Source organism: Mixophyes fleayi, chromosome 9 (assembly GCF_038048845.1).
Source record: "Mixophyes fleayi isolate aMixFle1 chromosome 9, aMixFle1.hap1, whole genome shotgun sequence".
NCBI lineage: Eukaryota > Metazoa > Chordata > Amphibia > Anura > Limnodynastidae > Mixophyes > Mixophyes fleayi.
In genome coordinates, this window is record NC_134410.1 from 126,702,702 (window position 1) to 126,730,399 (window position 27,698).

Sequence of the window (27,698 nt, forward strand, 5' to 3'; positions counted from 1 at the left end):
TACCGCTGTGCAGTCTTGATTATCACATATATTTGTTTTTAGTATCAGTTTAGGCACAATTTATATGTAACACCTAAATAATATAAAATGAATGCACATAAAATTTATAAACCTTCCTAATCATCTTTATACCAAGCTCAGGGCCTGGAGTTAACGTAAGATTTTATTTATGAAGCAGGCCCCCCCCCTCGAATCTCCTCCATCCCCACACGAGAGACAGTGGTCTACAACAAAATGGTGGCGCTCATTAGTCCATACAGTAACAATGCATCCAAATGAATTGCCCAACGCTCTACCCAAGGCACCTGCTGTCGTTTGTAAAAGGCATTTCTGGCAACGAAATATAGTTAGAAACATTTTATGTCAGTTATATACTTACATTAGCTTTACATTATTAAAGTACATTCAATTTTACATGAACCATTTCCGGCAAACCTATAAAAAGCAGTATATATTTGATAATAAGCAGCTCATATATATACTATGTCAGCAAACACGTGAGGTGTCCTCATGACGAGAGAGCCCCAGGTTAAAAAAAAATAAGTGCTTTAAGGAGTGAGTTCGCATCTAGATCACATAGATAAGGAGTTATTTCATTCCTTTTAAAAATATAAGAATTGTAAAAAAAAGTGTCCACAGCTAAAATCCTGCTTAGACCTCGGTGTCTGCAACAGGAAGAGGAAAACGGCGCCACCTACAGGTAGAACAGTGGATTAACTGAGCAGCAATAAAGTTACCTGTGGTTTTTATAGCTCATACCTCTCAGCGGCCCCTTTTTTTTTCACACCCAAATACCCCCAAACCCTCTGTCCTGTCAGTTATGCCCATCTGGCGATTTCTAATTAAACCAGCAAACTGTGTACTCAGCCCAGACCCTCATAAAACCCCCCTACCCTTCCCTGCTTTGTAAATATACTATAAAGTCACACCGCGGACATACTACATGACTATGGGCAATGCGTGAGGGCCCTGAAATAATCTACGATGTCCGCCATCGCTCTATCTGGAGAGACCAAAATAAAATAGAAAACGGCATTAGGTCAAAAAAAAAAGGACACAGCTTCAAATGAAAAAATAAAAACCCCAATTAATTATTTACCACCATTTGTTGATGGGATTCTGCACAGAACCAAATGACTGTGTTGGATGGATGACGCTGGTTTCCTACGGAAGAGGATTTAACATCTAGTTCTGTTGCGGATATTATTGTAGGTGGCTTTTTAAGGTGCATTGGGTAAGAGCCAGCTCTTGAATGTCTGTGTGACACAGACAGGGTTAGAACAAGCAACAGACTGGAATGTAAGTAGTAGAAGGAGCGGGGTCCTCCAATAGTACATAGTAGCGAGAGAACCTTTCAAACTGGTACAGGAAGGTTATGTGAAAGAAACATTCAAATTCTGTGTATCGAGTGTTCTATTATTCTGATTGACTGCCGGTCGATCTAACTAATGTCTGATTGGCTACAGATCGATCTAAACTAGTGGATGTTTTAATGTCCAATTAGCTGCAGATCGGTCTAACCCTGCTTTAATGTCCGATTGGCTACAGGTCGATCTAACCTCATATAAGAATTATTTTTGCAGAGGAGACTGCATGGTGGGTGGGACAGCTGTAGGTGTTTCTAGTCAGACAATTGTGCATTTGGTTCAGTGCAGAAAAAACAGCCAGAAGTTTCCCATAACACTGAATGACGACTGGGGTATAAGGCCTCATATATAACCTAGTCCAGGGCAGGTATAAAGCTGGAATGGCAATAGGAAGCGGTTACACACTGAAGTGCTCTTGTGCAGCAGTGGGCAAGGTCGTTAAAAGTGAAATCCCCGATGCGGGACAATCAATGGCGTTCATTAAAGTTGTGCTACAGTGGGGGCACAGACCTACAGAACTGGCACCTTGGCTGAACAAGTGGTGCGCGGGTATTGGCTCTCAGAGAGCTCACATTCCATCGTAATGTGGTAGGGAAAAGACAAAAAATGGGGGCGTAAGAGCGCAGAAAGAGACGCACATTTTTGTGCTGCGCCAGAGTGCTGTAGATGATTGCAAACATGTATAATCAATGGCTACCGTGGGTTGCAATGCGTTATTATATAACTCTTTATCTCTAATTATCATCTGTTAGTTGCTTCTTTAGCATTAGATCATCAGTGATTTCTAAAGGAGGTTGTGGATGAAAACTGTTCTAAAGAAAACCGTGTAGAACAAGGCGTCGGTCTTAACAGCCAATCAGATTCTAGCTGCACTTTTTTTCTAGTACAGGTTCAAGAACGAACGCCAACGTCTGATGGGGTTGTTGCTTCATTTTCTTCAGTTACCAATAAAACAGTTTTCATAAATGGTCCCTACGTTATCCCTACGTTCCACCAAACAAACTCCACAGAACGGACTTCTAGGAAACACGATTCCTTTCAATTAACGTCGTACCCTTTGGGAATCAGAGCATGACAGGTGACAGAATTCACACCTACAGCCAGACTGTTTCCTCCCCTGTTGGGACTCATCGCTGCAAAACGGTTTTCTGCTCAGCATGTGAAGTGATACATTATACAGCCTGTCCCTAAACGCTCTCTAATCCTTTTTATTATTTCAGTGTTATTGTCTTGTTAAAATGCTACCGACAATGAGGCACCTAATTCCAGTCTTTAGAATCCCTGATAAGCAGTAAAGATAAGGCCCTCAGCTCTTGTAGAGTGAGCCTCAAATAATAAAAATGTAGTTTAGGTTCAGTCCACCGTTAAGTTTCTTTTTAAACTGTTAAAATAATTTTTCTCTCTCTCATTTGCATAAACCGCCAAGTGGCATTGGGGAAGGTGTCATCCAAGAGTAGGAGGGAGTATTATAAAACGAAATACCCAGAACAAGCAGCTAGAACAACGTATCATTTCTTAAAACTATTATATCTCTAATTATGGCGACTGACCCACTGTAAACGGAGGATTTCCCTTCTAAAGGGGTGTTTGGTATTCGGAACGCAACAGTACTGGAACTTGCACTAAGTTTAAGCAACGTCTTCAGCATGGAAACGCGCTGAGCTGGGCTAACGCTTATGGTCGGGCAGAACCTATTAAGTGCCGTTGTGCGTGCGCCACTTGATGGAATGGGTCTTACCTTAAAGGACAAGTGAACCTAAATTAAAATGATATTTATTTACATACCCCCTTCTGAAAATGTGCAGGGTCCACTCACAGTTGCCAGTCTTCATTGTCCACTCACTTCTGGGTCGCCAACAATGAAAGCTGCCAGCTCCATCTGCGGCTCTATCCAGCCACGTGGCAGGATGTAAATAAAAATCATTTCAATTTTACGTTCACTAGTCAATTAATCCTGTCTTGGTTTCCTGCCACTTTTCCATATTGCTTATCAACCTCTCCTGTGAAACGCGTCTTGCACCCAGGGAGGAATTTACAAGAGGTGGAGTGAGGTCTTTGGTTCTAAAGTCTGCTCAGTTCACTGTTTGAGTGTATTAAAAACAAAATGTCACTAAAAATACGTCAGTATTAAATTCCGAAAAAGGCCAATCGGTATTTGTACCCTGTTTAAGTGCTTTCTTCATATTTGCAGCAATAGTTAATGAGAAGCCCCCAACGCAACTCGCCGAGCCTCTCATTACCTACAATACAACCTCCCCAGGGTCCTCAGCGGGGGACGTTACACGCCCTCTGAGAACCTTCCTTTGGTTATTTACTAACATACACAATATATATCTCTAGTTATTTATCGGGGTCAATACGGAGTGGTCCCGTCCCACTCCACCAGGTACTGAACTTTGCCCTCCGGGGTGATTCTGCGCGCCAGCACTTGGTACTTCTCTCCACATGCCATCCTCCCCGCAGCTCCGAAGTAATTGGTGATGGAGGTCTTGAGGTGCGGCAGGGACCGGTCGTCCTCGCTGATGCTTTCGGTTAGGGTTATGGTGTGGCAGTCTATGCCGTTGTCTGTTAAGTCGGAGGCTCTGGTGTACTCCATGGATTCAGCAATGCAGCCGCTCTGTCTGTCCGAGTGATCCAGCGCCCGTCGCTTCGAGTCGAAGGACGTGTACATTTTTGAGGTCGCCTTTCTCTTCCTGCTTCCTACGTTCCCTCTGTAAGCAGCAAAAAAATATATGTTTTATTACAGATTTTTCAATTTATCATAGGCAACGTAAAATAAACGGTGGTTTAAATCGCACATGTCGCCAACACACAAGTGCGCATTAAACAGACGTCTGTACGGACACCACAGTAGTAAAAACATGTTATCACAAGTAAAAGTGATCTTTCCGCTGATGTTTTATGCATTATTCAACCCATAAAATATATTGCTCATATTTTACGCTGCCATTTCTAAATAATGGGCCCGGTCCGTCTAATTGTGTGGAAAGCAATTTTCGGAAAAAAATAAAATTCCGACGAACGCTGCCCCCCCCAGCGCACAAACTGTTGCAGGAACGATACGATTTATCCTCAGCCGTTACGCGCTTATAGTGCAGGGGTCGCAACCCGGCCTGGATGGAATAAAACACATACCCCCTAATGGTGACCGTACGTGCCGCAATTCTGCCTGACAAGGAGCTGGCTGAATATGGCAGCATAATGGGTCCAAGATCAAGATGAACGCTGAATTCCGCTCAGTGCCGCATGCTTACCGCAACTCGTACGACAGACTAGTGGAGGCGGAGCCGGACGTACTGGCCGCGTCATTCGAATCCAGGTCAGAGGTGAAATTCTGTCCAGAACTTGCACTAAAAGAAATATAACTATTACAAAGCAGTAACAAACGTATTGCAAGTTACACTTACAATGTACATTCTTAAGTAACCCTCCACCAATTAGATACAAAACTTCCAATATGTGATCTTAATAGCTCTATAAACTTCCTCTAAATAATATCTGTATAATAAGTGAGTTCTGACATCATCACTTCATTAGTGGAACTTGTGTATTATAAAAGGAGTAATGCATCTACTGTATATTATTAGATACTAAAAGTCACCTCTGATTTCCGTATAAGACCACTTGTGCCTTTATATAGACTGCTAATATATATCTGTATATTTGTGTATGGTTCACAATATCTAATATCCATATAAATGACAGAAGTGCCGTATCATATAGAAACATCCATAAATAACATCTGTACGATACTTTTTTTTTTTATACCTTTTCAGACTTTGTATCTCATCCAGGGTAAAATCAAAGATACTCGCCAGGTGGTGGTTTGTGCTCCACGCCGACGTAAAATCGCTCTGCAACGTAAATCGGAGAGTGAGAAACGCGTGGCACTTCCAGCATCCCATTATACAGTCATAGAGATGGAACGGGATACTGTGATCGGTGAATAAATCACATTTTCTGCTCTATAGGTCATGCCGGCTGCTGTTGCATTACGGATGCAGGAACGAACCAGCAGTTATAGCCCCAAACCTTGCAGTTCCCGGCTCTACAGAGTCTGGGAAATTTATCATCACCGATAAGAGTCATGTATACATACTGTAAATGTTTCATTCGTAAAGAGGAGCAAATACCAAATTCTGACCGATAACCATTTATTTTTTTAATGTCTAGAAGCCTTTTATAAAATTGAACACTTGCATTACGATGTTGTCTAAATGAGTGGGAGTCATCAGGAGAACGGATATAATACTGCTATAGGCCAGGGAAGCCGTTTCCATGACAACGGAACTCCTTACTCCCACCAGATATATTAGCCCCCCCCATCGTGCTGGGAACAGATTCGGACTGAATTCTAGAACTATATAATTTATCCCATACTAGAAAATAATAAATAGTCGCTCACACTTGGAATCGCGTCCTCCAGAAGGAACCTGGACTGTTTCCTGCGGATTCCTCTACTCGTTTGTCGCGGACAATCACGAGGAAGTAGGCTGCAACAAAGACGGTGCACTCAATGCTTGTGTAAAATAAGAGATTCATTAGCTGAATTATACAACATCTAAAATATAAATCTGCAACATCTGCGGTTATGATTGTGTTCTGTAGTTGTGTCGCTGAGTTGTTGCCGGCAAGAGTGAAGTAACCAGGACAAATACTCTCTCTGTGATCAAAGGTTTTGCCTAAAGTTCTGCTTAATTCCTTATATAGGTATATCTGGGAATATTAATAGTGGATCTTTTGCATCATGCAACTTGCATATAGGTTTGGTGGGCATTTAAATATAAAAATAGATAAAAGTACAATATATAATTCCAGTCTGCTCTGTAAAATATGCAATAAAACGATACTTTCTGCTTAACATAAATCTAGCTCTATGGCTTTAAATACAGAATAGCCAAACTTTATTGAGCTAAAAACAAACATACATATATACACAAAATGTAGTGTTGGTATATCTGTATCCACGGCTACGTTGAACTTCTGTTGACAGGACGATGTCTGTGCTGTATATACTCTGAATTAGTACAATTGCGTCATAATAGAAATCAGTGGCAATTGTCTTTTTTTTTCACGCCAGCAGCCCTGGATTTCTGGAAAAGCCACTTAGGGCAAAAGAATTTCCAGGGTGGCGGCAGACCCCATGTTATCACATTTTCTATGCAGCCAGCCTGAAATATTTGTGTCTGTTTTAATTGCTGGCAAAATACATTTATTCTTTTATATACACACATTATATGGGAGGTGGGGGGAGGGAGGACACAGAAAAACTGGCTTAGAAGGTAAAAAAAAAATGTAAATCTGAGCCTGAATATGTATGGTTAATAATTGGTCAGGGACGTAATGTTACCTATTTTTGTGAGAATATTTGCTTCGTCCCCTCTTCTTTATGTCTCCACCAGACCTGTTCTCCGTCTGCCCCAGCAGTTTGTCTGGCAGGAGTTTGCCGGGGGGACTGGGAGGAACTCGGATTCTCAGTCGGAAGATGCACTTTTTTCTTTTTATCTCTTTGCCACAAAGAAACCTGAAGAGAAGAGATAATTCGGTAGAGGAGGCTCAAAATGGGGGCGATATAACCGGATGAGCAGATTATATAATGTAGGGGCACAAAGCACTTCAAAGTGAATTTTTATTCAGAACAACTGTTGAGGGAGGGTAGCACACGCATGGTCAATTTGGTTAAATCAAAAATAAAATGTCCAAAAAGATCTGCACTTGTCGCCAATATTCTAACAAAAAACAAACAGTAGTCTTGGCGAGCCAGGCTATCTGCTAAACACCCTAACACAGTGGCTGAAACTCCTATAGAAAAATAATTATTGGATGCTTTCAACCAGACCCAGAAGGAAACTTTGACCACAGAAGAAAGGAAAATGTCTCACCTGCTCTTATAGCTGTTTAAAGCTTCCAGAAGGTGCTGACCTCGGTCTTCAACTGGGGTGACCGACAGCTAAAATGAAATAAATGACAAGTCAGAAAGCACCATTATCAAATGTTGAATTCAGACATCAACACTGGGAGAAAGCAGTAGCTGCTTTTAATACATGGCAGTTAAGATGGCAATGTTGCAACAACTTTTTATTCAAAATTCTCAGGATTCTCAGAAAGAAAACAAAGGCTCACAGCATGTCATGTGAAGGCGGTGGTGGGGTGATTTTTCAGTGCATAGCGCAGATTAGCAGCATTTCAAAGCCTTGCTGCTCAAGACATCATCTGCCATGCGACTGTTGTTGCCATGGTAGTCACATGACACTATACAGATTTATAAGTCATTAATAGCAGCCTGAAGCAACAAACCAAGGGGGAAAAAATTATAAATACTAAGATTCTTCTTAAATGTCTGCCACAATGATTTATGTTAAAAAGCACACATAATTTTCATGGGATTGCTGCTTTAATATTGACCAGAATGTCAAATTATTTCTGTGCCGCTAAATTATTTTCACTACTATATTACTGTAGAATATGATTAATCTGGTGCCCATTAATTCACATACTCTAATTCCAACACAGCACTCACTTAGCTAAACAAAGCTTATTTGATGTTGTAAAGCATAATTAGTTAACCCATTGCTTTCAAGCCGCCATGACGCTACAAGCCGTGTTGGATTAGCAACCTGTGCCTAAGGCTACGTCTTAACATAAACCTTCACACTGAGGAGGCAGCCATGTTGTTGAGGAACGAGCATGCAGCCTATCAATTTCTTAGGAACCAGCACCTCATGAATATTAATCAGGCAGTGCCTCAGTGATGTCACTGGTTTCTAGCACTTGACAGGCTGCATACCGGGTCAGCCCACAAAATAATCGCATCCACTATGTGTAGGTGCCAGATCCACTTTAAAGACATCGGAGCAATTTTATGTGTGGATTAAGAGGATCAGCAATTCAGACTTTGACCACAAAGGGGCAGCCAAGCCTCATTTTCCACACTGTGCTTCTCTTTCCCCGTTACATGAATAGGAAAGCCGGATTGCTGCTTATTCCTGACAGTTTTTCCTGGATAACGAGCGTCCGTATTTCTTTCCTAAACTTCCATTGAAGCATTATGGACAGATCCTGACCTTCAGTGTTCTCAGTGATCTCTGACTCAGCTAACAGCAAGGGCAGCGATATAAACTTATGAAAGAGGAGGGGGGCTTCCGAAATTTCTGCTGTGATATTGCAGACTCTTGGGGTAAATGTATCAAGTTGAATATTTCTGGCGGGTTTGAAAAGTGGAGATGTTGCCGATAGCAACCAATCAGATTCTAGTTATCATTTTGTAGAATGTACTAAATAAATGATAACTAGAATCTGATTGGTTGCTATCGGCAACATCTCCACTTTTCAAACCCACCAGAAACTCGCAGCTTGATACATTTACCCCCTGGTATTCCAAATTGTTCCATTACCCTCTCACAAAGGTAAAGACACAGCAAAGGTCCCCAGTGATAGATTGCTTATATTTCTTGTGCAAACAGATTTTCTCATGGAAATCCCTGCAATGTTTTCGGCTTCTTACAACCGTAGTGAGAGCCGCTATTATTTGGGCAAATGGTTCATTTTTTCCACGAACCGATTTGCAAATCTCATCTCTAGTAATGGTCTCTGTCCTACGTCCGTGTAATTATACGACCACCCTCGACCGTTGGCCACCAACCACGTACCTTCCCGAGCTGCAAATGGTCCCAGTTATCATTCACAAAAGTCAGGATCTCCTCGAAATCAAAGTACTTCTTCTTGCTGAGGACCCCCAGGTTGTACAGGGCCAGGTGCACGGTATCCACCCTGTCAATCACACAAAACACAGAGCGCGGGCGCCAGTCAGAGGCTGCGTTAACCGCCACAGACCGTGAAACCTCTAATAGAAAACCACATCCCAATTTCACAATATTTGCGTTCTGTATTTAAAGTATTCTATCCAACTATTATTATTAATGGAGTATTTTCTGCTCATAATCATTTTATCCAAAGAATGCAAAAAAAAGAAGAAACACTCCAAACATTTTCAATACTCCAAAAGCTAGCAAAATATTTCAAGCAAATAACTAACCTCCCTATTACGGGTGAGCTGCAGGCAGTGGTCTTTGGTCGATACTAACATTGTACAGACTCCAGTGGGAGTACCAACATTTCTATAATATTGAACCACAGCAGACTAGGAAAATAATTTTAGACGATAGAGAAATCTTGATATTTTAAAATGTTTCTCTTTTTATCTCTATTTACAAATTATAAAAGTACCAGGAAATTTGGGTGTAAATCAGCAGCCCGTGCGCATTACTAAATGTTACTGGTCCGGCGCGAAGGGAGGGGCTATAACAGGTAAATCTTACCATCTCAGCGGCAGCCGCTTGATGAATTCCGCCCCCTGGTTGCAAACGGAGCAGAAAAATATAAAAAACCTGCAAAAAATGAATAAAAATAAAATAAAAAAATAAATAAAAGACACTTCAACAGTCATTAAACGACACCCCGGTTATCCCTAGAGGGTCACCAAATCGGGGCGACGACAGCCGTAGTTCAACAATAACCAGAGTTCAGATAGTGATCTACTGCTGGGCGAGACAATTTCATTACATGGTGATAATAAGTCATTTATAATATAACCAGAAATCTATATGGTCAAGGAAAACAGAAGAGCACATAAATATTATTAGGAAATATAAATGCCCGATATGGACAGGGAAAGCACCAGCAATTCAAACAGTAAGTAAGACTGGAAGAGGGGTAAAACATTTAGCTGGATGGAAACACAATGCAAGTTATTAATCCAAAAGGAGATTATTTCAAAGGATGAGATGAGTTATATTAAAGCATAACGCAAATAAAGTTTCCATTCAGAAAAATATAATTTAAAATTCAGTAGAAGCAGCGGCACACTGTATATATTAGCAGCTACAATGGTGACGCCAACGGAAGGACAATCTACTCGCACAACGCTGGCTGCGTACAGCCAGGCCCTCCTCTAATCACGCTCCGTGCCGCTAGGTCCTCGGGCAGCGGAAGAGATCAGACATGGCGGATCTAAGGCTGTCATGTAGAGGCGCTGTGTCGCATCTCTCCTTTCTATGGCGCAACTCCGAAGGGAGGTACCCGCTAATATATGTGCTGTACCCTGATATATAGAGTGAATTGCGGTAGGGTCCCTTGCAAGATGCAACCTAATGATCCTTTCAGATCCACTACTAACGATGATACTAGCAGCGCTATCTAGCCAATTCTGATTGGCTGTTTGCGTACTGACCCCTCCAACTGATAGTACGTCATTCATTAGCGTTATTTCAACTTGCGGACGTCTATTTTAATTGCCCATTTGTCATTTCTATTAGGACTGCAGCAAGAAAAAATATGTATACAACACGTCATTACATTGTATTGTGTACAGACATGGTAACGCAACCTTCGCACGTAGCACCAACACTGTGGGGCCGTATTTCTACTCTGTGGTGGGTGTCAGAATTCGTATTTGTGGCCTCAACGCATTCCAGATGCAGAAACGCCGCCCTGATTACAGCTGGACGCATCTTGAGATACACGCGGCTCACACCAGCGAGCTATTTTTTCGCGACAGTAATTTTACACGTACGGTAAGAGCACAAAACGTGTCCGATTCTGACTGAGGCCCTAAACGTCGATCAGCGGGCAGATAGTTGGATCTGTACAGGGTGATTGGGCCCTACCGCTGCTCCTGTAAGCACTCTGCTAGAAACTACTGATGTAAATCATTTATATGAAGACGAGTTAGTGCCAGCCGTTATGCCAACTTGGGTGTAACAGGGCTGAATCCCGCTATCTGCGTCCCCCAACCACACGGGAGGCAGGATCGGTGATTGTGGCGTAGGACCAGTTAGCAGCACCATCTGCTGGAGAGAATAAGTCACGACCAGAGAAATTCAGGCTGCAGAAATCCCGACAGATGGGCCGCAGACCAGATCTCTAGTGTTTACGTTACGCTTGCGATTGATCTCATGGAACGTGGGTTAAAGAAGCATCTGCAACCAGCCGCAGTGTTTTCATCATTAGCAGCGACCTGAAAGGGTTAATGTGGGGAATGCGCTCTCTCTCCTAACTCTGGAACGCCCCACCCGCTGTGAAAGCCCTCTCTCAGGAATGTCTAAGAATGCACAGAATGCTATTGAGTGGAGGAAACCGCACTCAGTGTGTTATAAAGCCATCGCTTCAGACATAGAGCCAGACCCACCCACGGTCCCTTCCAAACACAGCTCCCAAGTTGTCATGGCGCAAACACAGCGCACACACTGCGTCTTCTAAGAACCGCTCAGACCGCGCTGGGATTTGTAGTTCCACAACGGGCGCATGATCACAGGCCAAACTACAGTAACTCATCACTTGCCAACATGCGCAACATATTTTTTTTCACGGGTTACGAATCAGCTCCACTACGGCCGCGCAATGTATGAACGGCTAACGAGTACATAGCAATCAGAGGGGGGAATTCAATTCTGCTGCAAGTAACGCAGCGCTAAATCTATTACCGTTAATAGACATTTTAACCCTGATTTTCTGCTTGCGGCAAAAACCAGCGTTGGAGATTACCGTATTAACGGTAGTAATGCAACTATTACCGTAATACCTGTAATAGTGCGCAGGTCACGTACTTTCAGCAGTAACTCGACCAATTGAATTCCCCCCTGAGAATCACATGTATAGATACGTTCCTGAGAGCAGTTGCTGGCTCTGATAGGTGGACCCAATAGAGAGCAGCCAACCGAAAGTCATGGAGGCCGAGGTCTGGAGCAGGAACTAGCCGACGTGTGATTCATTTATATAACTGGCAAAACACAAATATTGGGGCATACTCAATTGTCGGCGGAAACGCTGAAAATCTCGCGGAAAAACCTTTATTACGGTAGTTTTGTCGTTGGATTTCAGCTCGCGGCTCAGGGAGGTGCGAGCTGAAATCCAGCTAACTACTACCGTAATAACGGTAGTAGTGTTAGCGTCCAAGTGGGAAACGGCACAATTGAATATGCCCCATAGAACGTACAAATGGCCAATGAGTTTTATAAAAAAGTATATTGGATAAGCGCAGATGAATACGTTCTTGCAGAGTGGGTAACGTGTTAGTATAGTGTTTTCTTGTTGAAGAAAGTCCCCCTGTAATACCGCACAGCTGACGTTCCTCTTACAGGGTCCTCCGCTCACTTACACTACAGAACGGAAAAACACGTTGTTTAAACAGAGCGTTCCAGTACAATTTACAAAGGTAATAAGCCGTCAGCGCTTGGACCATTTACTGGCTGTTAACAGCCAGCGTGGATGAGTGTTAACAGCCGAGACACTGAATAAACAAACGAGTCATTTCCACACTGCAGGAGAAGTCGTGGGGGGGGTGGTTACATGTCTGGGCTCTGCCTGATCCCTAATCGTAGACTCTACCTGTCTCCAAACATCATGGGCTCGCTCAGGCACTGGATGCAGGCTTCATGAAACCACTGACGGCACCGGTAACAATGGATCATCTTTAGGTACCACACTGCAAAAGATCATTTATAAAGTATTTATAAAGTATTACTACAGAGTATTATACTCTGAGCCTTATTCATTTAAGTTAATCCTCAAACAATCAGCGCTACAACCGCTGAGAGCAACATCAGAGAGCGCAGTGGGCGTGGCCATCAGTGTATATAACTTACTCCCCGGGTCCTCCGCAGTAACAGTAGCACTGCTGCTGGTTGGTTCTGTGCGGCGAATCCCAATCCAGGTCCTCAGGACTGTACGTCAGGAACATCTTCACCGCCTGCAGGGTCTTAGCGATCGGGCCCCTTCTTCAGGGCGCCACCTCTCTGCGGTGGAGACAAAGGACAACATGGTCACGTCCCACAGCTGAGTGCTGCGTCCCATTAACAATCTGACTTTCTAACAACAGTCGGCTGCTCTGTTCAGCAAGAAAATAATAAGACTCCTGCAATGTTTACTAATTACATTGCTTCTTTCTGGGGGGCGGGGGGTTTCCAGCCATGTCTATATAACATCAGCCAAAATGTTTCCCTGGGATAGCACATGACCCTTGCTGTGCCTTCTGCATGGGATACAAATGTATCAGCTTTGTGTCGTATGCCAGGTTTAATAAACAGCTCTGCCTGATGATGTACAAACATGACTGAAAGATGCGGAGCAAAGCTAGCAAGATCGGGCAATGTAGTAAAACTTGTAGCACCAATAAATTCAAGTAATCTGAAGGTGGAAGAAGCTTTAAAATATTAAAACTGACGCAGCACCTTTACGTTCAATATTTTTTAATCACAAAATGAGGGTGAAACAAGAGTTCTGAGATCGGATATTATATGTAAATACGACTCCCATGTTGGATAAACGTAGGCAGTTTATACAAACTGTTCTGCACAGCCCCAGTGAATGAGTGTGCCATGCTGCCACCTAGCGGTCATTCTCAGTCATTACTCCCCACCCCCCCCATTCCACCGACCTGAACGTCAACAAGTGACTCAGTTTTCAGTCAGCTGCCTTAGTCAAATATTAGCATGAATTAATAACGTCTCTACCATAGTAACTGAAAAGGAGAGGTCTAGATTCCCTGGCACCGGCGTTAGACTTACTACTGTACAGGGTGATTTTCCAACGCAGAACATGACAAGAGGGACTTTCTCTATTCCCTCCACTTTGGTCGGGGAAGACACTATGTCATTGTGAGGCAGTAAATGCTTTTATTTATCCGGCACAAGGATTGGCAGATAACCCAACATAAAATCACCCGACAAACGTTATACGTCTGGACTGGACGAGATCACAGTCGTATAAAACAGAGACGCACATTCTATCACGTACCAATTAAAGGGATTCGCTCCCACTTGTATCTTATTTTCTTCTTGGATTTGGCCAACGGAAACGTTAAGGAAGGTTTAAAATGATACTGGTCATAAGACTTGATCTAGTTTTTACGATGAGGGTAGGGAGACCGCTTGCAGAGCACACCATTAAGAACAGTTCCATTGTTTGCCTTTTTTCTCAGAATCTCTCTCCTGTCAACCTGTTGTGTGTTTATGGTCCTAATATTCATGTAGGTATCAGATCTGCCTTAGAGCGTCGGCTCTTCTTACCCTGACGGCCAAGACGAAGATGCAACGTCTGCAGAACCAAGGCTCCAGGACCCCGTTCTCTCCGCTCTCCACCACCGGGATGTGACACTTCTGATGATAACCTGAAACACAAACACGTTAGAACAACTTGTGTCCGGCTACAATCATTGACTACAACCCCGGCGATCCTAGGAGGAAAGGATGATGGGATTTGTAGTTCAACACGGTTGAGCATTCACAAAGGAAAAACAGGCGAGGCTCATTCAAGGACGCGCGCGCACAAACGTTACACACGTAGAGGTTTAGGGGGCGAATCGTGTGCATTCTGCCGGCTTTAAAAACGATACAAAAAAATAGGAAATAAAGACAAATGAAAGCATCAATATAATGTCTCACAGACAAGTCCTGGAAAGTTCAGAGTGTCATTTCCTACTAATAGAACCACCAGTTAGTGTGAAAATTAGAATTCCCAAATTATTACTACATGAGAAATATGATTCTTGATATGGTGCAGAAACCTCTGACATAGAGGAGCCTAATTATGCGTGGGTTTCCTCCGGGTGCTCCGGTTTCCTCCCACACACAAAACATATTAGTAGGTTAATTGGCTGCTATCAAAATTGACCCTAGTCTCTACCTGTCTGTCTGTCTGTGTGTGTGTGTTAGGGAATTTAGACTGTAAGCTCCAATGGGGCAGGGACTGATGTGAGTGAGTTCTCTGTACAGCGCTGCGGAATTAGTGGCGCTATATAAATATATGGTGATGATGATGAGGATAGTGGTCAGGTAATTAGTAAAGTGCTTTCTTTCGTCCTTCACAACAGGTTAAAAATATGGTCCTAAACTTTAAGGATAGCCCCCAGCTCCCCGGCCAGACAATCCCCAGCTCCCCGGCCAGATTTTAAGGATAGCCCCCAGCTCCCGGCCAGATTCTAAGGATAGCCCCCGGCTCCCCGGCCAGATTCTAAGGATAGCCCCCAGCTCACTGGCCAGACAGCCCCCGGCTCACTGGCCAGATTCTAAGGACAGCCCCCGGCTCACCGGTCAGAATCTAAGGATAGCCCCCGGCTCACTGGCCAGACAGCCCCCGGCTCACCGGCCAGATTCTAATGATAGCCCCCCAGCTCACAAAGCCAGAGTCTAAGGATAGCCCCCCGGCTCACCGGCCAGAGTCTAAGGATAGCCCCCCGGCTCACCGGTCAGAGTCTAAGGATAGCCCCCCGGCTCACCGGCCAGAGTCTAAGGAAAGCCCCCGGCTCACCGGCCAGACAGCCCCCCGGCTCACCGGTCAGAATCTAAGGACAGCCCCTGGCTCACCGGTCAGAATCTAAGGATAGCCCCCGGCTCACTGGCCAGACAGCCCCCGGCTCACCGGCCAGATTCTAATGATAGCCCCCCGGCTCACCGGCCAGAGTCTAAGGATAGCCCCCGACTCATCGGCCAGACTTTTAGTTGCCTGAACTTATGCAGACATGCAGCAAGGATTGGAAGTAACCAGACCAGTGTGTCTGTACCCGCTGGAGCGGTGGCAGCTGTTTCATGGGCCAAGCACGTGTTAATAAACTCACTAAGAGCTAGTGAGAATAACTGAGGCACGGGGCGCGAAGTAGCTCATGCCTCATTAACGTCAGTAGTTATTAGTAATTTGATACACTGCATTCTCCTGAATATTTTTTTAGCTGACAAAACATCTTCATCCGCTGTGTTTAGGCAACGAGCTTTCTGCACAACCCAGCATGGTGATCGGAGGGTTAATGACCCTCTCCCTGACGTACAACACTCCGCAGCCCCTGACGCAGTCAGGCAGACGGGACACATAAGGTATCCATTAAAGATGAAGCATCAATTCTGCTCATATAAGTCATAGTTTACGGTGGAAAGAGCTGATTGTGTGGAACCGGATTCCCCAAACGAAGATTTCCATCCATCCCTACCAGCAAATGTCCCAACTCTCCCAGTAATAACAATCTTCTTACCGCAGAAAGACATTATCTGAGAATTACCCACAATACCTCCTCCCTGGGGTCTGAAATCCTCGCTAGGGGGCGCTATTTCTAAGTTTCTTAGGTCGCAAATTATAATCTATAATGAATTTATCTGCATATTAAGAATGAAGGCGCTAGGGAATAGTAACACATAGTATAATTTCTGCTTTAATAATAATAATAATAATAATAATAATAATAATAATAATCATCTAGACTTGTTAGTGTAGCTCTGTGCTGAAATTGTGCTAATGTCTACGTTGACAAAATCACACAGCGTTCTATAATAATACAACATACTACAGATACGCGTCAGATACGCTCACGTTACCCTCATTATATCAGTAAGAGACTTGTGCAATGAAGAAGACACTTTTTCCAAGTGTCACTGGGTATTTTGGATAACCACAGGATTTTAGGGACACCCCCTCTGCATGTACCCCTACAGCCGCACAGACAGCGATACCCGACTACTGACACCTGAACAGGATATTAATGCCCCAACTTAGTAGGAATCTGATAAACGCGTCTCCAGAGTGAGCGGAAACGGCGATCATATTAAGCACCACAGACCTCTGTCCGAGGGGTTTGAAGGACCAGCGTCACCCCCGTACACGGGGTATATGGGGAGCCCCTAGGGTAGGGCAGTCAAAGATGCATTTCACGGAAATAATATGCTGGTACGTTGAGCCGCTCATATCTGAAGAAATACATACTACTCCACAGCATAAAGAGTCAATGATAATGAGATGGATGAGTGATACCAGCAGCAACGCTCATAGCTTGGGGTGGTTATGGCAATTTCTGGGGGGGGGGGGGGGGGGAAGGAGCACAACAATACAATGCACTAGGCCCCCCACCTTCTAGAAAAAAAGCACTGGGACTCCTCCCAACATCCCTGTTGGTCTATTTCAGCATTTTCTCCCTGTAGCACTACTGATCCCAGCAAGCCCTTGCCACTATAAACTGCTTGGATGGGCTGGCATTTGTAGATCTACAAATGCTGCGTACCGCAGTGGCTTCCTGGGACCAGTGACCAGTAGGTCCACGGGGGAAAAAAAACCCAGCGCATATAAATTAATAATTTATTACCCCAATACCCACCGGTTCCCATTTTTTGTTTTGCAGGAGGCGGGATGTAGCGCAGACGTGAGGTCCGCAGACCCGCCGGTGCTCTAGAAGTGTCCGCTGACTCGCTCGCTTCTAGCGGACCTGGATCAGGGAGGAGAGGGAACCGCAGACCGCACGCACAACTCAAAGGAGGTGGCTTCCGTTCTATCTTCTAGAGGGAGCAAAGGACGCTCACAATAGGACGCAGCCGCTGGCTAACGCTCAGAGGCGCTGAGCACCTTCATGCAACTTTCATTTATTGGTTTGTACTTTGTCATTTCCACCTCTACCACTTAAAGGACATTATACATAATGGAGCCTGACCTTGGTTTGACAGGCCGCCAGATAAAGTTCTCATTCGGGAAGTCCTAGCGCTCAATGCTTAAATTATTATACTGAAAAATAATGTTCTGGGTTGCAGTGAACAGCAGATTCCGAAATCAGCTCTTCGGGGGAGTAAGATTTTAACTGTTATTTCCAGAGCTCGTCTCTTTGTTAGAGGGAACTTTGAACAAATGTAGCGTTAAAACCACATAAAAAAAATACACTAATGTACACACCAGGCTAAATATCCTGACGGCAAATACATAAATCCACTTACCCAGACTGCACTTCCCGCAGATCAGGATCTCGTCCTGGTGGACCGATGTCTTTCCCATGCAGATATAACACTTCGGTACTTCTCCCGGGACCCCGGCTGTGGGCACAAAACAAGAGATTAGTTGTCGCAGTGTCACACTCACTGCGGCGGAGATGATCAGGTGTCACACTCACTACAGCAGAGAGGATCCAGTGTCACACTCACTACAGCAGAGAGGATCCAGTGTCACACTCACTACAGCAGAGAGGATCCAGTGTCACACTCACTACAGCAGAGAGGATCCAGTGTCACACTCACTACAGCAGAGAGGATCCAGTGTCACACTCACACTCACCACCACTGAGAATGCATAACAAATTACAGAGAAACTTCTGTGCTTTCAATTTTAAAAGACAATACACTGTGTGACCCCCCCCCCCCTACCCCGCAGGCAGATTTAGAGTTGGGAGGTGTCAGCTAAACTCTAAATGATGGTGTCAATATAGAGCTGCTACATGCAGAGATAACAAATGTATTTGCCCCTCTCCACTGCAATGCCAGATGCTCCTTTGAGGGTCCATCTAACATGCAGGTGCTGCCTCTAGTGGTGGAGGCAGTAACACTGTGGTGGATTGGTGGGATTCAGCAGACATCGATGAGGCACGAGGCACAATGTACCTCACAATGTACAGATGGTTTCTAATGAATGCATAGGAGGTACGATACTGGTCCAGCCCTCGGTACAGCCGCTGTGTGCGCTATAACGGGTTATTCAGCACTTTGTCGCTCTCTGTCTGACGCTTTTCTATCTGCAATTTAGTACAAATTGCTGAGCTTTAATCTTCTAATTGAAGCCAGTCAGTATTGAAGTGCTCTGTGCGGGTCTTACTACAGTGCTAAATGTTATCAGTAATCACCCACCCCCCCATGTGTACCCGTTAGGTATGGCGTGCTTCATAAAAACACAAATGTGTAATTACACATGACGATAATAATTACACCTCACTGGACACCCGTGACCGTACCCATCAATCCCCCCCCCCCTTCGCCAGGTCTGGTAATCACTGGAGAGGATCCACAGTTGCTGACAATTCAAAATATAAAGAAAGAATTGTTTTTCAGATGAATAATAAGTTATGAGATGATCCGCAGGTCCGAGGGGTAGATGTACTAAAACTTCTTGGAGGTGCTGCCCACAGCAACCAATCAGATTCTAGCTATCATCTTCTACCAGGTACTGGACAAATGAGAGCTAGAATCTGATTGGTTGCTGTGGGCAACACCTCCACTTTTGCTTTTAAGAAGTTTTAGTAAATCTACCTCGCCTGCAAAGCAAAGTTTTTCATTTTCACTTCAGTTCCTGGTTGTTTTTCCCACTGAAAACACGACATCTGTTTCTCAGCTCAGGCCGCCTGTGTCCGCTCGGCTCCTGTCTGCCTCGCTGCATCATGAGGAAAGAAGTCGCTACCACAGCCTTGCGGTGGATAGATTATCCGCAGTGGTTTACTGAATAGTATAAACAGGAACATATTGCCCCAATTTCCTCACATGTCGAAGCAAGCCCCTAATCCACTCACTCAGAAGAACTTATTTGATTATCAACTAATACGTTTATTGGCAAAAAAAAAAAACACCAACCTACATATATATGCGATAATATTGTCACAGAGCCCCATGTTAAGCAGGTGAGTGGCAGCGCCATTATTTGGCAATGTAAAATCATATTTAGTGACAAATATTACAACCTTTTCCTCTCAGAACGCCTGTTGTAGAGAAACGGTGGCCATTTTCAGAGCTGAACCAGTATTCATGAGATTGCAGTCTATGAATCCATCAGGCACCGGTGACATCTCTGAGGCACTTTGTGACCATCAGTCATGAGGCACCCGTTTTCTAACTAAATTATTAGGCTGCCTTGTAATGAACATTGGTTCACCCAACAAAATGGCTGCCTGCCACGTGCGCATACGGTTGGTACACTTTGAAAAGTCGAAGGCCGCAAGCCTCGCCCGTAAAGGTAACAGAGTTAACTGCTTGCATGCTGGGTAATCGTTGGCAATAAGAAGCGTGGGTTAATAGTTCACATGGGGCGAGCCATAGAGCATCCTTAATAAGCTAGGATCTGATTGGCTGACATGGGCAACGCCTCCACTTTTTCTTTTCAGAAGCTTTAGTAAATCTACCCCTTAGTATAGGTCTGAAACAGGTTCTAAAAGGTCTACTTGCTCTTTTGTACATGATTTGTCAGAACACATGTACTTACCATGCTGAATGTCTTTCCAAAGGACCCAGTATTTGGAATTGTCCTCAAACGTCACCAGACAGCTCTGCTTAGAGCTGCTCACCTACAACACAGAGAAAGTTCTGCTTAATGAGAACACACTGCAGAAGAAACACACAGCAGTAAATGTAATCACAGAGAGAGACCGGCAGAAGGTGCTTCCATCATCCTGATGCAATTTATTCTCATTACTAGAATTTACTATATCGCTCAGCGCTGTGCAAACAGATCATTTTATTTCACTCCGCAACTGGGAACAAACACAGCAATATAACAATACTAAGTATTAATCGACAGACAAAGTGGCAAGAGGGCGCAGGACTGTGCTTATAAAAGCTGATTCCTGATTGGCCGATCTAGTCACAGCATTGGTGTGTTTTTTTTGGTTTATGAAAGAAGCAATCCGATCTAAATGGGCCACGATTCACGGTCGGACGCAACGTCCTGGCAAGTTCATCATCATCATCATCATCATCAGTTGAGTTTTAAAAATAGAGCGCGGAACTTGTGCGTATTTCCCACTGTATTCAAATCCGAATGTATCTCGATACCTTTCCATATGAATCTGGGTGTAAGTATGCTCTGCCTGAACATTACTTGTCATATGGAGACAGTATAATCATTATTAAAAATGTATTTAAAAGAAAAATAATAATATATTTTTTTTACATTAAATACATAAATCAAGAGGCTTTTAAATTTGTATTATAGATACAATGCTTTTTTTTTTTTTTTTAAAGTCTATCTTCCTTGCATACACGTTCTGTGCTCTCTAGCTGGTGCAAATTGTACAGCTGAAACCAAGCGCACAACGAGAGAGGAAGTTTACCAATAATACATCTAAATAAATTGCTGGTAACTCCAGAACCAGACTGATGACCTGTTCCACCGTACATTACCATTGTGATAAGCCACGCCCTCTCCGGCACTGAGCCCCACCCACCCCCACAAAGCTTACCCTACAGCGGAATCAACTGGATCAGAATTTCGCAGTCATACGCCAGCAACAAGGCCACCGCCAGCCACACATGCGCCACCGTTTTGCCGGTTACTCTAGGCCCAAATTTTGCATCCATAAACAGCAAAGCAGACCGAAGCCTAGAACGTTTGATGGCTCTTACCCGCTTTATCTTCCCAAGGTAATAGAGCCCGTCGGTCCATCGGCACAGCACGTACTGCCCTTCAGCCTGACTGATCATCAGCTCCGTGCATCCCTGCCCGCTCCTTACAGAGGACTCCATCTCCGAGTGGTGCAGGTGGCCGCAGGATGCGTAGACATCGCGCGGCGCCGGTTCCAAGCTACTGTCCTCCATCGCCAGCGGAGGATCTCTGCCGGATAAAACACAAGGTGGCTCCTTTATAACATGTCCAGGATTCGTGTCATTTTATGGACCATTGTAATCAGTTAGAGGCAGAAAATCTTCCAATCAGAGCTTCCTCACGTATGAGGAGCAAAACAGCAATCTCTTATTTCATACAGAGTATTATGTAAAGCTGCCGTCTCACCGTCTACCCCCAAGCACAACACTATTAGGCTATTCTTAATTCTGATAGAAGAGGACTAGATGACACGCATCTCCTACGTGCTCATACAACTTAACTAGCAAACTACTGACCCCTTTGCGTATGGATTACAGGGAAACTAGAAATAAATATAGGAAAAGACTTATTGAAGGTGTCAGCACCCACATGATTATTTGCATTAAGGATATTCGTGGTAAACATAAAAGACAGATGAACATCAAATAAACATAGAAGCAGGTTTTCAGGGCTGCAAGATAAGTCCAAGACAGCTGCCTCTACTGCCTGCACCATAATACAGATACTGGAACACATAAACAGGAAAGGAGTACTGCGTGTTTGGGTAATATTAACAAAAATAAAGAGATAGTATCAGAGAGAGGAAACTTGCCAACGTATTTCTTTTTCAACTTAAACTGTTATTGCACACTTCCCAGATACGTCTGTTGAAGGCATAGATGTTTTGTTTTATACTACACATAGCTCAGGGTACTGAGGGTACTTCGATTAGTTTGATGTGCAGGAAGAAGGGTGCCCACCAGAGATTTAGGGAAGACGGGCGGCTTCTTAGTGGCATTATAGAGTTAATTAGGTCCTGCTTTGCTAGAAATGAGAATTTCTTGCAGCAGTTGACACTGGTTTCTGTATGAGTCAGTAGCCACTTCCTATTCCTGTGTCAGAGGATGCCTCGTTTAACTTCTTCATTAAGTATAATATGCAAAATGCTACGGTGAACTGAAAGAAATGACTCAATGGAATCCAGTGGTGCCATTTTCACCAGAGAAAAACAGGACTCACTATCCCCTAATAGACACAATGCGACACAGATATACTTACTACACTGCCATCATCACAGGCAAACCTGAAGGAGGTCCGCAATCATTCAAAATATGCGTTATAGCCGGGTTTCTACATAAATTAGCATTTTCTAATTCAATAATATCTTGATCTGCTACATAGGATATAAAGGTGAAACAAAGGTTTAATCTAGAACGGAAATCCCAGCTATCATTGTATTTCCTGCTTCCCAGCGAAGAAAACACATTGCATTACCTTTGTGTGATGCTGACGGGGTGTGACGGGCCGAAACATATTTACAGCAAACAAAAAAATAACCCCGGCTGCCGTCAACACTCTGAGGTGCATTAAAGGTGACATTCACATCCCTAAGTGATACTAAAAATGATTTGCAAATTATTCTTTTCCATATTTCAGGTGGGAAATTAATCTTATATCGAAGTTAGTTTCCAACCCATCTTCGTATTAGCTAGAGATATCACATGACATGTATTACTGGAGTCTGAGACCGGTCTAAGTTCTTATATTTCCCCCCCTATGCACTGGAATACAACTTGGCAGTCAGGGCAGTTTCTGATTTTACTTTGTTGAAACAATATTGATTTTATCTGCAACAAACAGCAGATTTTTCAGGGTTACATTTAAAAAGTTGTTTTTCGATCCTCAGAGTCGAAAATTAATTGAATGTCAATATTTGCATATCATCATGTTATCGATTGCCTGATATTAATAAAAAAAAAAAACATAACTGAGTGAATAGCTCTTAATTAACGAAAATATTCTAACTAACCATCATCTAAGACTTGGCTAATTCTTTACGCTGCTGGTAGAACGGATGGTTGAGTCCATAGAAGTTTAAGAATTATTAGGTCAATGGTGGGGACTCGTAACTCTTACCTCATGTGGCGTTTTTATTTTTAAATTTAATGTATAGGATTCTATACATAAATTGCTAACTTGCCTCCGAAACGTGCACTTGTGTGTGTTATACGGAGCCGCAAACAGCCCATAGAACATATCTGATAGGAGATCACTAAAAGATTCAGTGTAACATGTATCAGTCAGCGGCCAATCAGATTCTAGCTATTATATTCTAGAATGCACTCACTAAATGATAACTAGAACCTGATTGGTTGCTACAGGCAACATCTCCACTCTTTCAAACCCGCAGTTTAGTAAATATACCCCCAAAACGTCTTTTCAGACCATTAACGACCGCCTCTAATTTCTTGCTATCTCTCCGGGTGCCTTTTATAACACAGCCCCGTTACATGGGGATAAGTCTGTAATTACCCATCAAGTCATCGGTGGAGCCTATTTTAGGAACGGCACCGATATCTCACCACAGACTGACAATAATCCCACAGTCTTCAGATGAAGAATAGACACTTGAGCTGCCTAAGAACCAGAGATAATACACAGGATCGTTCTCCAACCACTTACAGGCATTATACGAGGTGACTCCAGCATTACTCACCGGCCACAAATGGCTTTGACGCGCTGCTGGGTTTAAAACGGCAACCACTAACTTGCGGGCCTCAGGGCTAGGAAAGGCAGACACTGACATGAGCGTATTAAACACAAAAATAAGGCAGTAAAGACGTGTGGTAGAAGCAGTGTTACCAGGACAATTATTTAACCCACCGCACAGGATGCAGAGAATTCAGTTTTATAGTGGAAGCTGAAGCATCTATGTTGTTACAATGGTGCATATCACTGACCCAGGTTTACATAGCTGGTCAGGCAAACAGATGGCCATTCTAGGCATCTTATTTCCATATACAGGGACCTCTTGCAGTATGTTTGTCAGTAGCCTACAGCCCACCGTACTGACAGCACCCCCCCCCTTCCAATTAAGGTATGTTTCCAGTCATTCAGTGTTGCATTCATAATAATTAAAATATCAGCAACTGCAATCTTTAAAAACCTGCTCCCTACCTTACTTAACTTGCATATATCAGGCCTAACAAAGATTGCAGACAAGTCCTCTGCAGGGATCCAGGGAATATATTTATTAGTGAAATACAACAGAGCCACAAACTGCAGTTCTCAGATCAGTGCATCCTCTGGTCCACAAACTGTCAGTTCCCTCTGTGCATCCTCCCTTCTCCCCTCTCTGTGCCTTCTGTGGGATCTCCTCCGCCCAAGGGGCGCCCACTCACTCCGGCACCTCCTCTAGTACGTTACAGTAGGTGCCCAACAGGTCAGCCCAAAAAAACAAGCAGCCTCCGCTGCTGGCCGCCGATTGGCTGGTTCAAAAACTCAGACTCCCTCAGACCCAGTGCATGGTCTCATTACAGAGAGCATCACTGGTAGAGACAGTGACTCACTGCTCTGTGCAGAGTGCACGCAGAATGGGATACTACACGGATTACAGTCACTAACCACACGCTATGTACATACATACATACATACATACATACATGGAAACCTTTCTCCTACGCCCCCAGTCACTAGGTTCTCCAAAGCTGTGGAATATTGTGGAAAAGAATGTGTGTTAACAAAAGGATATAAAAGGGGAAAAGAAGATGTAGAAATGTATAATAAAACAGATAAACAGGCAATATTATACATATAATAATAATAATAATAAAAATAATAATAGGTATATTAGCATTATAATCTCTTACCTTATGCTATCTCTCAGCATTTGTATGCAACAAATACTGACACACACCTGGTGTGTGTGTGTGTATAGTATGTGTATATATATATATATATATATATATACACACACACACACACATACATACATACATACAAACATATATGCATACATACATGCGACACTCAGACTTAATACCACTACTATACACACCCTATATGTCTCCTATATGGTACAGGCTGTGTATACCATCTCCTAGGCAAATACACACACTGCAGACACATCCCCCTGTGTACATTGTAATATATATATATATTTATTTATTGTTAGTAAATTGCCACCGTTAGGCATGCATTATTAGCAACAATGTATGCACCCCTCTGGTAAACTGTAGGACTCCTGTTTGCAATATACATTACATTAGTAACACATTATATCATATTTCTGGTAGTGGGTTCCAGCTGTTCTGTATAGGGGACTTTACACCTTATTTATAATAAATGTACAGATCTCTCCTCAGACTGAATGTAACACTAATATAAACACCTGTAATATCCCAAATGCTGGCATGAGAGACCCCAGACTCATTAACCCCAGTGTGACAGCTGCAGTAGAAGCCTGAACATCTCTGATTGGCAGGTGTAATAGTAGCAGAGACCACCCTCATAACCCCCCCCCCCCCCCCCGGGGGTAGTACAGGAGCAGAGACCACCATTGTTAACCCCTGCTTGGCCACAACTGTAGCAGAAAAGTTACAGACTGAGCTCATTAACCCCTGGTATGCTGCAGAAAGAGGGCTTCCTCGTTAACCCCTAAGTGACAGCTGCAGGGGCAATCCAGCATTAAACCCCTAAGTGACAGCTGCAGTGGCAATCCAGCATTAACCCCTAAGTGACAGCTGCAGGGGCAATCCAGCATTAACCCCTAGTATGCTGCAGAAAGAGGCATCCTCTCATTAACCCCTAAGTGACTGCCGCAGTCAGAGCCCCCAGGTCATTAATTTCTGGGTGATGGAGTAACATAGAGCCCCCCCCCCCCCCCCCCCCTTAAACTTCCAGTGACAACAGCAATATAGAAAACACCAGTAACTAATAAACCTTCCCCCCGGGTAACAGCCCCAGCAGAAAAGTAGCGACATCAGCAGAGTGACAGCGGCAGTATTAGGGGCGGGGGGTCTCACCTCCTATCCCCCAGGTACTGGGGTCACCTCCTGTGTCCGGGGCTCAGTGACAGCAGTATTGGGGGTCTCACCTCCTCTATCCCCAGGTACCGGGGTCACCTCCTCTCCCCCCGGTCAGTGACAGCAGTATTGGGGGTCTCACCTCCTCCCCCCCCCCCGGCTCAGTGACAGCAATATTGGGGGTCTCACCTCCTCTCCCCCCGGGTACTAGGGTCACCTCCTGTCCCCCGGCTCAGTGACAGCAGTATTGGGGGTCTCACCTCCTCCCCCCCCGAGTACTGGGGTCACCTCCTATCCCCCGGCTCAGTGACAGCAATATTGGGTCACCTCCTCTCCCCCCCGGGTACTGGGGTCACCTCCTCTCCCCCCCGGTCAGTGACAGCAGTATTGGGGGTCTCACCTCCTCTCCCCCCGGTACTGGGGTCACCTCCTCTCCCCCGGCTCAGTGACAGCAGTATTGGGGGTCTCACCTCCTCTCCCCCCGGGTACTGGGGTCACCTCCTGTCCCCCGGCTCAGTGACAGCAGTATTGGGGGTCTCACCTCCTCTCCCCCCGGGTACTGGGGTCACCTCCTGTCCCCCGGCTCAGTGACAGCAGTATTGGGGGTCTCACCTCCTCTCCCCCCGGGTACTGGGGTCACCTCCTCTCCCCCCGGCTCAGTGGACAGCAGTATTGGGGTCACCTCCTCTCCCCCGGCTCAGTGACAGCAGTATTGGGGGTCTCACCTCCTCTCCCCCCGGGTACTGGGGTCACCTCCTGTCCCCCGGCTCAGTGACAGCAGTATTGGGGGTCTCACCTCCTCTCCCCCAGGGTACTGGGGTCACCTCCTCTCCCCCGGCTCAGTGACAGCAGTATTGGGGGTCTCACCTCCTCTCCCCCCGGGTACTGGGGTCACCTCCTGTCCCCCGGCTCAGTGACAGCAGTATTGGGGGTCTCACCTCCTCTCCCCCGGCTCAGTGACAGCAGTATTGGGGTCACCTCCTCTCCCCCCGGGTACTGGGGTCACCTCCTGTCCCCCGGCTCAGTGACAGCAGTATTGGGGGTCTCACCTCCTCTCCCCCCGGGTACTGGGGTCACCTCCTGTCCCCCGGCTCAGTGACAGCAGTATTGGGGGTCTCACCTCCTCTCCCCCCGGTCAGGCCGGCCTCCAGGCTGCAGCTCCCCGGCTCTCTCCCCCGCACATCGCCATGTTCCTCCGCTGCTTTTCCCGCGAATTATTGACGTTTCA

At 44.7% G+C, this 27,698-nt stretch overlaps 1 protein-coding gene across 1 annotated transcript; it reads right to left on the bottom strand.

Moving 5' to 3' along the window:
* On the bottom strand, window positions 1-27,698 carry PHF19 (PHD finger protein 19). The gene is given in 16 exon segments (XM_075185666.1): window positions 1-4,078; window positions 4,622-4,717; window positions 5,136-5,221; window positions 5,773-5,860; window positions 6,718-6,891; window positions 7,250-7,317; window positions 9,017-9,137; window positions 9,686-9,754; window positions 12,753-12,846; window positions 13,008-13,137; window positions 13,139-13,159; window positions 14,432-14,532; window positions 18,107-18,202; window positions 20,349-20,430; window positions 21,488-21,695; window positions 27,591-27,698. Coding segments are annotated over 15 exon segments (1,776 nt in total). The 5' UTR covers window positions 21,680-21,695; window positions 27,591-27,698; the 3' UTR covers window positions 1-3,720.